The sequence below is a fragment of the Sander lucioperca genome, chromosome 6, assembly GCF_008315115.2.
Source record: "Sander lucioperca isolate FBNREF2018 chromosome 6, SLUC_FBN_1.2, whole genome shotgun sequence".
In the NCBI taxonomy this organism is placed as follows: Eukaryota; Metazoa; Chordata; class Actinopteri; order Perciformes; family Percidae; genus Sander; species Sander lucioperca.
The window spans coordinates 5,793,881-5,807,396 of NC_050178.1; the positions used below are offsets into that span (position 1 = coordinate 5,793,881).

The following is a 13,516-nucleotide window of genomic DNA, read 5'->3' on the forward strand; positions in this document are numbered from 1 at the left end:
ACTAATCAAGTAGCTGCACCGGGTACTCCAACATTCTAGTATCATAATACAGTTTCACAATATGGAAAAATAAGTAAAGACCTCTAAAGTCCCACCTACAACACATCATAGCTGGACTAAAAGTCCAAGAATGTTTGCATTGGCAGCCAGTATCGGTATTTCTATTCATTTCAAATTGTTCTTTGACACCTATCTTGTTGTATCTACTGAGCAATTCTCAGAATTGTTGAATGAATGGCGTACACACCCAAAACATACTGTAGGAGTCGAATGTAGAACAAGTTATGCTCCACTGTGGGTTTAGCTTTAAATTTAATGTCAATGCTAGCTTGAGCAGGTTTGATGTACTCATTTTTGAATATATATATATTATTATATTATATATTATATATCATTATATTATTAGGGGTATTAGGGCTGTCAAACGATTAATTTTTTTAATCGCCAAATTTCTATAGTTAATCACGATTAATCGCATGTTTTATCACATGAATAAAATTCTATTATTTTGCATTTCAGAACTGTTTTTAAGTACATATTAACAATGGAAAGCCATTCTTACCAGTGTATCTTAATTGGGAATCAAATGAATGAAGAAAGTTACTTTATGAACTTGACTTTAAGATTTGTAATTGTTTATTATTTATTTACTGTAAACAAAAGAAAAATGTGTGAATCTGTCATTATTGCACAATTCCTATGCGTGAAACTACTGTCCCCCTCGACAACTTTTTAAAAGTAAACTTTTCCATCTTATTGGCATCCATTTCGGCGTCTTGCGCTCGCCATCCACTCAAAACGTAACGTTAGCCTACTACTCTTTGGCCGGCTCGCAAGCCCAAACAAGTGTGTGTGGCGTGCCTGTTTTGTTTCTGGTCTAGCTAGATCCAGTGTGGTGTTTGAGTTTTTCTAACGTTACTAGTTGTTGCAACAGCATGTGAAAAAAACTACAAAGTTTGCTAGGCCAAAAAGAACGTTTATCTCGCTATAAAAAAATGTACGCCGTTAAAATGGGTTTGCGTTAACGCCGTTAATAACGTGTTTAACTGACAGCACTAATATATATATATATATATATATATATATATATATATATATATATATATATATATATATATATATATATATATATATATATATATATATGTATGTATGTATGTATCACTTACAATTACAAATTTTAAATTTTCTTCCAAAGCCAAACTTCTGTGGAGTCCAGATATGACGTGAACATAAAGTGGGACTTTAACACTTCATTAAACACAGTGACATTTCAATGGCAAATACAATCTAAATATGTTTTGAATCAAGACGATCCCTTTGACGATTTAATATTTACACTTTTCTCACCTAAGTCTTGACTCACTTTGGCCTAAAAATAAAAAACTTTATATGAACACATAGCAACAGTGGTTGTGTAAAATCTTTTACAAAAATTACATGAATAAATGAACAAATCCATCTAGGAAAATGTCTTCAAAAACTTTTTCTCTCCATTTTATAAATCAGAGCAACAGTTTTAAGCAGAAAACCTAATCCCACCAACTGTTGGTGCAGTGATGAAGCTTCTATACATATATTACCAGACAGCCTGTTTAAGATGATAAAATCTTGAAACTAAAAGTTTATATAAAATTGGAGGGAGTGAAGTTTAGATTTCCTCTCACGTGGTTTAAATGTACCATAGCCCGGTCGTATGCAGTGTGTACAGACTTGCGAACACTGGGTTTCTTGCCTTCCATTAAGCGCAGTTTGTCTACAGTGTCATCCATCCCCATCGGCAGCAGTTTGTTCCGAGGGAGCCATTGCCTGAAAAACAACAGGCACAATTTTCCAAGTGACCAAGACTGCTTCTGATTGTTTTAAAATTCAGCATGAGGTAGCCTGCCTGTCTGAATCTTACCAAGTTCTTTTGGTGTCAAAGAAGAGAACTAAGAAGAGCTTTTCGCCTTCTTCCGTTTCTCTCCATTCGCCCAGTTTGAGCACCTCCACGGGAGGCACTGGAATGGGGATGCCGTTGTGAAGAAGCCCTTCCTGGGGCATGTCTGGGTCAACAATCTGTAACAATGAATTATGTCAGTTAAAGTTGACTGAATTGGCATGCCCTTCTAGGGGATGCAATGAGGCCTTTTTCTTTATGGCAGCTCTGAGACTTAGTATAAACATCCTCACCATTGCTGGGTATGATGGATATCCTCTGCATTTGGCCCAAACTAGGTCCAGAGGTCCAAGCTCAGTCTCCCTATCTAAAGACAGAAGTGTAGACTGTCCTGTGAACAGGATATTTCAATACATCCAATTAATTTGTATTCAGGACACCTCTTTAGCCCAAACTGAAAATTGAATGAAATTGTATTGCAGTTGTGTGCAGAATCTTACATCACGCATCCAATAAACCCACACAAACTGAAACATTTCACTGTATTTTGATTGCCATCTCATTATACACACCAGCCCCACAGATGTCTCCATTCTCACTGCTAGGAACTTTTGCCAATGCAGGTTTACCACGACTTCGTTTGGGTGGGGAGACACTACAGATGGAAACAAGAGAGAAAAGTGATAGTTAAAGCACAATTTATGGTGAGACCATAGCTACAATTCAATGGCTAAGAATTTCAAAGACAATGGGCCTCATGGAAGAATATTTTCGGATTGTTATGCTAAACGTCTTACTTTTTTCTTTAAAGCTTGTACAAAGTTCAAGTTGGATTCACCAAACTCTCTGGGCTGCACAAACTTGTTGTAAATAGCAGCTTGTTTCCGCCTGATAAATGCCACCTGTTCATGACAAGGTGCGCAGTCCCGGAATTTCCATTATTAGCATAACTAACACCCCTAAAATGTCCATTTAAGGCTACCTGTTCCACTTCGTGTTTGGAAGTCTCATTCACAAATATATGTTACCAAAAAAGAATTTCACACCACAGAGCTTTAAGTTCTGCTGTTGGAAATCAGTTTAGCAGTGTCAGTAATGTATTAGAGGTCCCTTAAAATGCTTGTACGCGCTACTTAAGAACAAATCTGTTCGTACGAGCTGTATCTCCTTACTTTAACTTTTGGTCGTCATCATCATGGTTTGCAGAGGTGTGCTTTCCATTTGTCAGGCCTAGCGAAAACATAAATGAATGAGTGACAAATATGGACTTTCTAGAATCTCTCGGGCATGTATTGATTTATTTTCTCCTTACCTCCTTCTCTGGATGGTAGAGGAAGTTTCTCTCCTTCACTTTCGGAGCTGGGGCCTCTGGACCTCAGGTGGTGTGAGGAAGGAGAGGGAGGTGTAGGGGAAGCGTTTGGAGTGGGAGGTAAGGTGATGATGTTGGTCACACTGGGTGAATTTGGGCTGGCAGGGGTGCTGTCCAAACCGTTTGTTTTACCCTCAGCCGTTTTACCGTTCTGTTGCGGTGGGGACTTGTTTTTTACTATCCGCGCGCCATTCTTAGCTTTCTTAAACAGAACAGATGTACGACGACCAACTCCAACCAAAGGCAGAGACGGGGGTGTTCCCAGCGGAGTAACCTCGTGAACAGCCTCCGATTGTGAAGATGGTGTTTCCCCAACTTCAGCCTCATCTTCACCTTGGCTTTTGCTTCCACTGCGCGATGACCTCTGGCGCTTGTAGGAGCGCCCGGGAGACCTTCGCCCTCCAGGTACGATGCCCAGGACAGGAGGTTCGAGGGGAGCATCTCCTGGCAGTGGCGAAGATACTGGGCCGGTGAGTTCCAGCACAGGTGGAGAGTCATCTGGATCAAAGAGACATTTATTTAAGGATCATAAATACAGCTGAAACGATTAGTCAATAATTGTCATTTAACTAAAATCTGGAAACATTCCCTAGTTGCAGCTTCTCCAATATGAACATTTTTGTTGCGTTTCTATGTTTTACACCATTTTGACAATGAATATCTTTGGGTTTTTAACTGATGAGCAGACAAAACAGGACATTTGGAGATGTCACATTGGACTCTGGAAAATTATAATTGGTAATTTTTCACAATTTGACATGACATGGACTAGACAAAATCATTCATCGTGAAAAAAACCTGGCAGATGAATCGATAATGAAAATATTCATTAGTTGCAGCTCTATAAATACATAAATAATGTTTTAACAGTGCCATTACTGCCTATATTAAATTAGTAGTGGCCAAATGGAATAAAATATATTAAAAGGACAAATATTTTGTACCTGTACCAGAGTTTGACACTGCTGTCAAAGGTCCATTATCAACGTTTGTCTTCTTTTTCTTTTCCTTCTCCTCCTCCTCCTCCTCTTCCTCCTCTTCTTTTCCTTCGTCCTCCTTGTCATTACCATTCACAGACTGAGAGTTTTGCTGCTGCTGGTTCATCTTCTGTCTGAGAGTGTTGATCTCTCGGCGCAGCAGCCTAATGCGTTTGGTTCGACCGCCACTGGTGCGCATGGATGCAACCATGTCCAGTTTGTCCAGTAAGGCCTTTAGCTGTTCGTCTGTGGTTAAGTGCAGTCTGTTCTCGGGGTCCAAGACCGAGTCGACTGTAGAGAGTATAAGAAGAGAAAACAAAAATGAGGAAAAAAGGCAGATGAACAAATGAGGCATGATGGTTATGTTCACAAAGAAATAGCTAGTTCCCACTCTCAACTCACCGTCATCCCACGTACAGTTGTAGAAGCCATGTTTGTTCGGAGACTCTGGGAGATGCATGCCGGTGCTGGGGTCCAGGCCGATGCTCTGAGACTGCCTGTGGGCATGGCGGAGAACGGCTCCACCCACCTCCCGGAGTTGTAAGGCCGTCTTGTGAAACATGGTGTCCTTGGAGTTGTATTTGAGGCAGTTGGAGATCATTAGGTTAAAGTCCTTCTCTAGGTCCGCGATGGAGCAGTAGGCATGTCCCTCCAGTTTGGTACACATGGTGGAGAAGTCCATGGGTTGGGAAATAAACTCTAGATAATCTGGGACCTCAGTGAATCATGAAAATAAAACTGTTAGCTGAGTCAAAGCCAAAGCAAATATGCTGCTTGATATAAAATGTGTATTTAATCAGATTGTTTTCTAACTGCACCAACCTCTGATAGATCGACAGGCTGAAAGAAGATTTTTGCTGTGTCCTTCTCCTGCAGTTGGTCCAAGGTGGATCGCAGAAGCACCAACGCAGGGGTCAACTTCAACTCAAGAGCAGCCTGCTGAACTTTCATCTGAGGTGTGATGGCGTAAATACAGAGGAGAGAGAGGAGCGGAATACAAGGTCACTCTACAGGGTTCAAAATGAATAACAAATGCTGAATAGAACAGAGATTAAGACTGCATCTAACAATTATTTTAATTATTGATTAATCTGCTTATTATTTTCTCTTAATTAACTGTTTATAAAATGTCAGAAAAATCCCAATTTCTCCGAGCCCAAGGTATTTATATTGCTTGTTTTTTCAGATCAACAGTCCGCATTCCAAACATATTGATATCTATCTATATGACAAATCAACAAGCAAATATTCACATTTTAAGGCTGGAACTTGGGCAATTATAATATAATAATAATAACAACAACAATAATAATAATAATAATAATAATAATCTATCAAGATTGTTGCAGATTAATTTCACAATCGGCTGATTACTTAAGTAATTGTTTCAGCTCTAAGAGATATGCTTATGAATGATAATACTGACGGGAGTCTTGTTAAAAAGTAGCCCAAATAATTACAGCTTGTCTCACACTTCCTCTGTAACACACCTGTTCTCTCTTTAGCCTCTCTCTCTTGCGGATGAGTTCCACCAAAAGCCTTGCTCTTTCCAGGTCTTGCCTCAACTTTTGCCAGTATCGTAGCTCCTCTCTTGCAGCACACAGCTTCTCATCAGGCTCCCTCTGAACACAAAAGGTCAAAGGGATCAGACTTCCTTTCCTGTAGCTGTGTGTTGGGCGAGCAGTGTGGGCATATTCTGGCATTGAGACCCAAGTGTGCAGCAGGTCCCAGACTCTTATTGGAAAGTTTATTTAGTCCCCAACTTTTACAGCAAGAAAGAATAATGAGAAGGTCACATGTCCAAAAAGCCAAAGCTGTGTAATGTTTTTGTTGTTGTGAAAAATAGATGGATCACAATTGTAATTCATTTTCCGTACAATAAACATGTTTACTAAAATTAAATAATTCTTTTATTTAACCAAATCAAGTTTGTATAAAAAGCTACCATATGGGCATTATTGTTAAAATGTATGCTATCATAAAGATGCATTTAATCCCAACCACTGTAAATAAATCTAACATTAAATCTTGTATCTACGTTTTATGGTTTAAATACCTTAAAACAGCTTGAGGCTTCCCCTGCCATCATAAGTGAACGGGCAATAGATTAAAATTAATATCCCTAACCTTTACCTTTACCCGTCGCCCTCTGCAGCAGTAAAAAAGCTACAGCAAAGAAGACAGAGCTGTGAAGGGTTGTGTGGAAGTCTGTGTCATTGTAAGTGTGATGTCTGGGCTTATGTTTTGATTACAGTGTGTAAGAATACAAACCTGGGGCCTGTTTCACAAAAGCAGAATATATAAATCCAGGATAACTGATAAAGCGAGGCTTGACCTAGTCTAATCTGTGCAGCCTGACTTGGTGCGTTTCACGAAGGCCAAGCCAGGCTGAGGAGGAGCGACTAGGTCGAGCCAGGATGAAGTAATTCAGATAGATGCGCGTCCACGGCTTTCCTCAAAAGACCGCGAGGTCGATCACAGATTTACTGATGCCAAAATGGAGAATACGCATTGTACATACTTTATACAGAGTGAGCAGCAGCTTCTTGTGGAAGTATGATGACGTGAAACACATTATTTGTATAAAAAGAAAAAAAACACGGCGCTGTAATGAAACAGAGAAAGCGTAGCAGACGATCACGGACCGACTGAATGACTGAAACGTAAGCAGCCTAAACATATACATTAACTGACCACTGCTCTGAATTGAAACCGTCATAATCATACCATTCAAGGATTAGGCTACTAATCATTTGCACAAATTAACAGTTGTAGGCTACTCTTTGCCTTAAAAGTAAGCAGAAGATAATGTTACTCAGGAAATTTACCACGAAGATCAATTTTCTACAATGCTCGAATATGATGCATAAATATCTTTCGCTCTGTTCCTCCCTCTCTCTCATGGGCTACAATATAAATTTCCTAAGTTTCCATATTAACTTCCACTGCTCGCTTTTAATGCAAAGTGTACAACTGTTCGTTTTTGCAGATGACAGGGACTCAGTGAATGGTTTCAGTTAAGAGCAGTAGTTCATACATGTATATTTTTAGACTATCATTCAGTCTGTCCGCTATTATCTGCCACGCTTTTTCTCGCGTTTTTTTAATTTTTTTTATAGAGGACGAGTTTCCTTCTCTACATATTATATTCCTTGCTCCCTTGTGGACATAGAAAATAAAGACACTGAATAAATTGGACTCTAAAATCTAGAAACTATAAAGATAATTAAGTGATAAATCCCATGCACACTGTAAACATGAATGGAACAGAGTATATTCATCAGTTATTTCCCCCCCAGCTAAATATAAGGTCAAAAACCAACGAGGTGTCCTCTCCCTGTTGTAACATGAATGTACAGTAGCCTCCATCACTAGATAGTTATTGGTCCAGTGAACTAAGACTATAATTTGGGAGGACTGTACAATTAGGATATGTTCTTTAAATTGTACAATCCTCCCAAATTATAGTCCCAGTTTACTGGACAACACAATTTGTATGCTAAGAATGCCAAATACAATGCACATGGAAGTGGAACAAACATGATCGTTATTGTTAAAGAATTAAAAAAAAATTAATCAACTAAAATAATTCAAGGTGCATTGGTCAACTATAGAAACATTGTATGTATTGCCCTTAGTAACAGACTTCATTTAAAACACATTTGAAATTTTATCAGCCTTTTCTAATTATCTCAACAACTGCCATAATATATTCATCAAACTTCTAACAACAATATGAACAGCAGTCTTCATACAGCAATATAACAGTAACGATGACTGTCACATGAATAATTATTAAAAAAAATAATGGTACTTAAAGGAACAGCAATATGCACCTGTTGTATTTTAATCCAGGCTGATAACAATAGGGTAAAACCACTGCTGGGTGATCAGAAAAGGCTCCAGGATTAAATAAATCCTGAATGTTAGCCTGGTCGGGAGCAGGCTAGCTGCACAGAATAAATCTCCATGGTGATTTATGTGCCTCCACTTTTGTGAAACCGAGTCAAGGCTTAAATCATCCAGGATAACTGATAAATCCCAGCTTAATCCCTTATCTTGGTTTTGTGAAACAGGCCCCTGGTGTGAAATGGTTTGAGTCCTGTGACTTGGCTGACTCTGTCCTTAACAGACCTTATTGGTTCTGTGAAGACCTAATGTTCTTATGATTGTAAATGTAAATGTGCTGGTTTTAATAATTTAGGATGCTCCACCACACAGATATGTTAACTAAGTGAAAATCAATGTGGACGCCAGCTTTAATGGTTATTAGTTATTTTTCATCAGAGGATTTGTTTCTCATTTTTAGTTTAAAAACACTCACTGTACATTATCTCTGGCCTCACCTGCTCTGCAGTCCTGTGGGCCTGTAGATGGGAATGTAGTCGGCGTATCAAAGGCATCCCATTTCTTGACTGTCGTTTCAATAACCAGTAGTTATGAAGCCTCTGCATGAACTGATTCTTCCTCTGGACTTCCACTCCTGTGCAGATCTTGTTCAGCCTGTGGAAATGTAACAGTTGTACATTAAAACCTGTGTGGCAGTACTGGTGGTCATAATAAAACCACTGACTTATGATCTTATGGTAAGGTCATTCAAAGTATTAATCCAGTCTCTTAATGCACTGGATCAAAACCTAATTAGATTAGAGTGTCTCCTATGGAACCCTGCAAGAATATTAATAATCTCATGTAAGGCACTAGACACTACAGTCAATTAATAAGGCATGCTAGGTATATAAATTTTGACAGTATGCAAATGTCACACCTGTGAGAGGGGATCTGAGGCACGAGCAGCACAGGCACAGTTGAGCGACGTGTTGACCCACCAGACCCCTTCGTATTCTTCTTCTTCTGGCCCTTGGTAGCCTTCTTGTTTGGTGGTGGTGGTGGAGGGCTTTGAGTGTAGGACCTTTGACCCCGGTTACCCCTGCCCCCCACCAGTCTCCCTTCAACCGAATCGTCTCTGGACCCGTCCCGCCGAGACCCCACTGGAGAATGATGCTCACAGAAAGCAGTCTTCCTCACAGAAAAGGTGGTACCGTTGATGCCTGTCTCCCGGACTGGGTCTATCTTCATAAACAGGCCGGCCTTCTGGGCGCAGGTGACATGAAAGGCCCTGTAACAGTTGGCTTTGTGGCACTGAATGGATGCTCCTCTGCCTTTCTGCTTACACAGGTAGCAGGTGAGCTTCCAGCGAGCAGGAGGGATGTTCTTGACCCCCTCAACAGGCTCCAAAAACACTGTGTTGGCAAAGCACACCTCCGGGATCCATATGGCACAGACAACGTGGGCCCAACGTCCATCACTTGTCTGTTTGAAGGCACCTCCTCGGTTGGGACAGAGCACACAGTCTACAGGACGGGAGGGGGACTGCAGGCAGCAGCGACACAGCCACTGACCCTCAGGTACGTAGGGAACACCGTAACACTCCTGGTGGACGGCCAGATTGCAGATGTCACAGAAGAGGATGACATTACTGTTCAGACATTCGTCATCCAGGCAGACGCAGCAGAAAGCATCCTCGTCCACTGCACTTTGGGACAGAGCCTGGCTGCGGGACTCCAGGATGGATTCCCTCTCCAGGCGGTCGATCAGCAGCTCAAAAGTGTCTGCAGATACAGAGGCATGGCCGTCAGACACTCTCTTTTGGTTAACCATCTCCAGCCAGGCCAGGTCCTCCTCGTCCATGTCGTACTCAGCCACACTGTCCTGTTCCTCCATTGATTTTTCTATGAAACGGTAGTATGTTGTCGGGAGAGCAGGCGCTTCTGAGGGGCAAACTGAACTCAGCACACGAAAGATGGGCTCAGGCAGAGGGATTTGGTGGGACGGTTGCTGGAGGGAATTAGTTGGTCCTGTGTGCTGCTGGGAGCCAGACCGTTGGTTCTGGTGAGACATATTTTTACCACTCCTTCTGCTTTTACTGTTTGAGGGTTTCCTCCACGATCTGGTTTTACTCTGGGTTTGTTCACTGTTCTCCTTGTTGCTGTTGCACTCAGCAATGTCCTGGGCCATCATCTCGTCCTCGGTAATAACTGGCAGAGGATCCGTGATGTTAATGCGATGGAGCCTTCCTTCTAGGTCCACTTCCACTATTTTCTGTGCCTGAGCATACGTCAAAGTCTCCCTGGATGGAGAGAGCTGCAGTCTGTAGGGCGAGGGGGGCCGCAGCTGGCCTGACGATCCCCTGCCCCTTCCTCGCCCTCTGCCTCGGCCCCTACCCATGTTGAGTCCGCTTACAACTGTCTCACATTCCCACCTCCTCAGCTTCCGCATGGGAGTTCACACCAGCTCCCTAACAGGTATAAAAGTAAAAAAAAAAATGTTTTAATGCAATGCGGCTAAACACTTTCAAATTTGTGTAATGATCTATTAAGATTTACAGTAGCTGTTGTTTCTTCCTTATTATGTTGTATATGTTGTTTGTACTCTATACCATGTAACCATGGTCCCGAGTCATTAAAATCTGAGATCTGAATCAGATTTTACTGGGAAATAATTATTTTAATATCAGTTTATTATCACACCACCAGTCAAACCCGCAGTAAATGTTAAATTATACATTAACATTGATGAATTGCTATTTCAATTAAAAACATATTTAATGCCATGACAAATTTAAGAATACCACCATTTACCCACTAATTGACTGGTCAATATAAAGTCTAGCATATACAGCTATCCCGAGTGACCCACTGTAGGACTGTGGCTCCCAATGTGTGTTTGTGTGAGTACGTTAATTTGGGCAACCCTCCCTATTATCACACGGCTGTTCATTATTTTAATTTATCCCTTGCCTGTCAAAGCATATTTTCTTGATTAAAAAAAATCCCAAATAGCAGTGGTTAAAATGTTAGAAACAAATACATATTTAATATTGCTTTTATCCATGAATAATTCATACTTTGGTTACAAAATCTTCTTATTATCTTCTGCCCTCAGAGCTTGTTTTCAGTCTGCCTATGATGAATTTTGTGTTATCCTGATTAATCATACTCCTTACTGCTGCCAACATTAAAAGTGCTTTCTTATGTAGCATTTTTTATAAGATGTGTTGTGTTAAATCCTGGACACAATAGTTATTCGGTAAATGGGGTCAACTCTGGTGCTGTTGTAATAAAAACACAGCATGTTACCTCAAGTAGCCTACTCTTGCTGCAAAAACAACTAACGTTACAGTAAGTTGTACTGCTTGCTGTATGCACCTCAGCTGTCTCTCCATTGGTCCAATCAGGAGTCTGTAACATTCACACATTTCCCTCAGCCCAATCAAATGCCAGTATCGTCTATTTTTTTTCCTTGTTGCTGTGCGTAGTTCGGTTGAACAGCGCTAAATACCAACCCGAGTATCTAACATCTGTCAGCCATTTTAAACGCACAACAGCAGAGATAACATTTGGATTGCAAGTTGATTAGCAGCCCAATTATACATGCCAACAGCAATCAGAAAGCAGACGCACTGTATGCACCGTGCCTAAATGCATAAATTACTTGCATGTAAACATTAGATCACGACACCGTAATATGCAACGTTTCGGTTACTGCTTTGTACTCCAGAGTCCAGACCCCTGCAAAAAGATTGTCTCTCGCTGATGTGATAACGTTACTCGGTCGCACAGGACATAGCTACAGAAGTCGTGTAACAAAACAGCAGGTTTCCTAAGTAACGCTGAAAATGCGGACCATATCAGAGTGTTTTACCTTGTAAAATCGTCCCCTGCAGTGCGAGTGCCAAACAGAATAGCTGCACCTAGCTAAATGTCAGCTAGTGACAGACTACAACCAAGGCGGACATGCTAGCCGTTAGCTTAGCTAGCCGGTAAATTCAGGAGCGACAGCGTCATCTTCAGCACTTTAGTTCTTCGCTGTGACTTCGGTCAAACACACAAACCGGACCCGGTTTCGTAGGTATGGTTTAAACCTTTCAAACGGTGCTGATTCAAAACTTAAGGGTAGCAAAATCCCGAAAATATCAAATTAATGTTTCCTGGATGAGGCTAAATATTCAGTCAAGATGGCTTGAAAAATACGCCCCTTTGAAAAAAAACAACATCTCAGCCAATTGTAGGTAGCCGCCTTACCTCGCTCGCAACGCGCATCGTTTTGTGATTGGTCAACACGATAAACCGAATTCATCGAATTCAATCTGGAGCTCATAAAAGAAAGAAGCGATGAGAAAAACAACTAGATATGTATTGCGCGCCTTGGCCTCGTCTTCATTTCCCCTATACCCCATATTCTACTTGTTATGCATCTGACATTTCTAGGGAAACATCGTAATTCAAGCAATCCAATATCCAAATGTAATAACCACATAGTAAAAAGACAATAATAATCAAATGCTCATGCACACAGTAATAATAATAATAATAATAATAATACATTTTATTTAAAGGCGCCTTTCTCGGCACTCAAGGACACCATACAGGGATACATAAGACATTTAAAAGCAGCAAAAAAAATTTAATTAAAAATTAAATTAAAAAAAATAAAACAACAATAGAAACAACAGAAAGAGGCAGAGTAATAGACATCAAGTGGAATAGGCAGTTTTAAACAGACGTGTTTTGAGTTGCAATTTGAAATGGGGGAATGAATCGATGTTTCTGAGTTGGGGTGGTAAGTAGGCTAGTTTATTAATTTACATTTGCATACAGTGAAGTGAGGGATGTTAGAAATAGGCTACACACGTCCCATTCACAACTGTTTAATCATATTGCCTGTAAATTCTGTAAAAGTTCATAATTTTCCTTGTAAATAGTAGTTTAACATAACAATCCAAACCCAAAGTCCCCTTACTAGTTTTAGAGAGCTTTCAACTGTACACACTGATGTCAACAGCACATGGAGGTTGCTCAGTTGTCATGGAGATGGATGGATCTATTGACATGACATGCAAAGCAGTAACTGTTGTGATTTAATTCACAGCACTTTACTGATGCAACGTCGCTGCGCCCAGAGCTTAGGGCTGCCCAAGACGATTGTGATTGGTTTAAAGAAATCCAAACAACCCAGAGCCTTTTTTTTTCCTCCTATTCCAGAATGCATTTGTGGTGTAGCCAGACTTTACAATGCGAGACTAGCCTGTGTATATTATAGCTCTATGTCTCTGTTGGTTTGTCACTGCATGTCGAGGGACTGCAGATGTAAATTAGCCAAAGGCTAACTCTGGTGCAATGCATCAAATGGTCACATTTATGTTTTAATTGCACATTGTCCCTTTTATAAATAAATTGAAAAATTGAAAAATGTGGGTGAAATGAGAGCCTTTGAAAATCAAAGTCAGTT

At 40.5% G+C, this 13,516-nt stretch overlaps 1 protein-coding gene across 3 annotated transcripts; it reads right to left on the reverse strand.

Annotated features, from left to right (window-relative positions):
* Nucleotides 1-1,162: 1,162 nt before the first annotated feature.
* brpf3a (bromodomain and PHD finger containing, 3a) lies at nt 1,163-12,277 on the reverse strand. Of its 3 annotated transcripts, none has more exons than XM_031301570.2 (13): nt 11,930-12,277; nt 8,994-10,523; nt 8,572-8,728; nt 5,716-5,847; nt 5,048-5,176; nt 4,643-4,940; nt 4,193-4,516; nt 3,192-3,746; nt 3,052-3,109; nt 2,452-2,534; nt 2,173-2,270; nt 1,904-2,058; nt 1,163-1,809 (listed from the first exon to the last, which is right to left on the reverse strand). In XM_031301570.2, the coding sequence occupies exons 2-13, from the start codon at nt 10,502-10,504 to the stop codon at nt 1,626-1,628; spliced, it is 3,684 nt and encodes a 1,227-aa protein (XP_031157430.1). In that variant the 5' UTR covers nt 10,505-10,523; nt 11,930-12,277; the 3' UTR covers nt 1,163-1,625. The 3 variants fall into 3 exon arrangements, with proteins under 3 accessions (XP_031157430.1, XP_031157431.1, XP_031157429.1); XM_031301571.2 differs by having other exon boundaries at nt 2,173-2,246; nt 4,628-4,940; XM_031301569.2 differs by having other exon boundaries at nt 4,628-4,940.
* Nucleotides 12,278-13,516: the final 1,239 nt, after the last annotated feature.

What these genes read in the sequence shown, in the direction of transcription:
- brpf3a (XM_031301569.2), bottom strand. Translation starts at nt 10,504, where the DNA reads ATGCGGAAGCTGAGGAGGTGGGAATGTGAGACAGTTGTAAGCGGACTC. An exon ending in AGTGTCAAACTCTGGTACAG is followed by an intron (nt 3,747 to 4,192) that starts GTACAAAATATT and finishes TCTTTGATCCAG; the next exon opens with ATGACTCTCCACCTGTGCTG. An exon ending in GATGACGACCAAAAGTTAAA is followed by an intron (nt 2,535 to 3,051) that starts GTAAGGAGATAC and finishes TTCCATCTGTAG; the next exon opens with TGTCTCCCCACCCAAACGAA.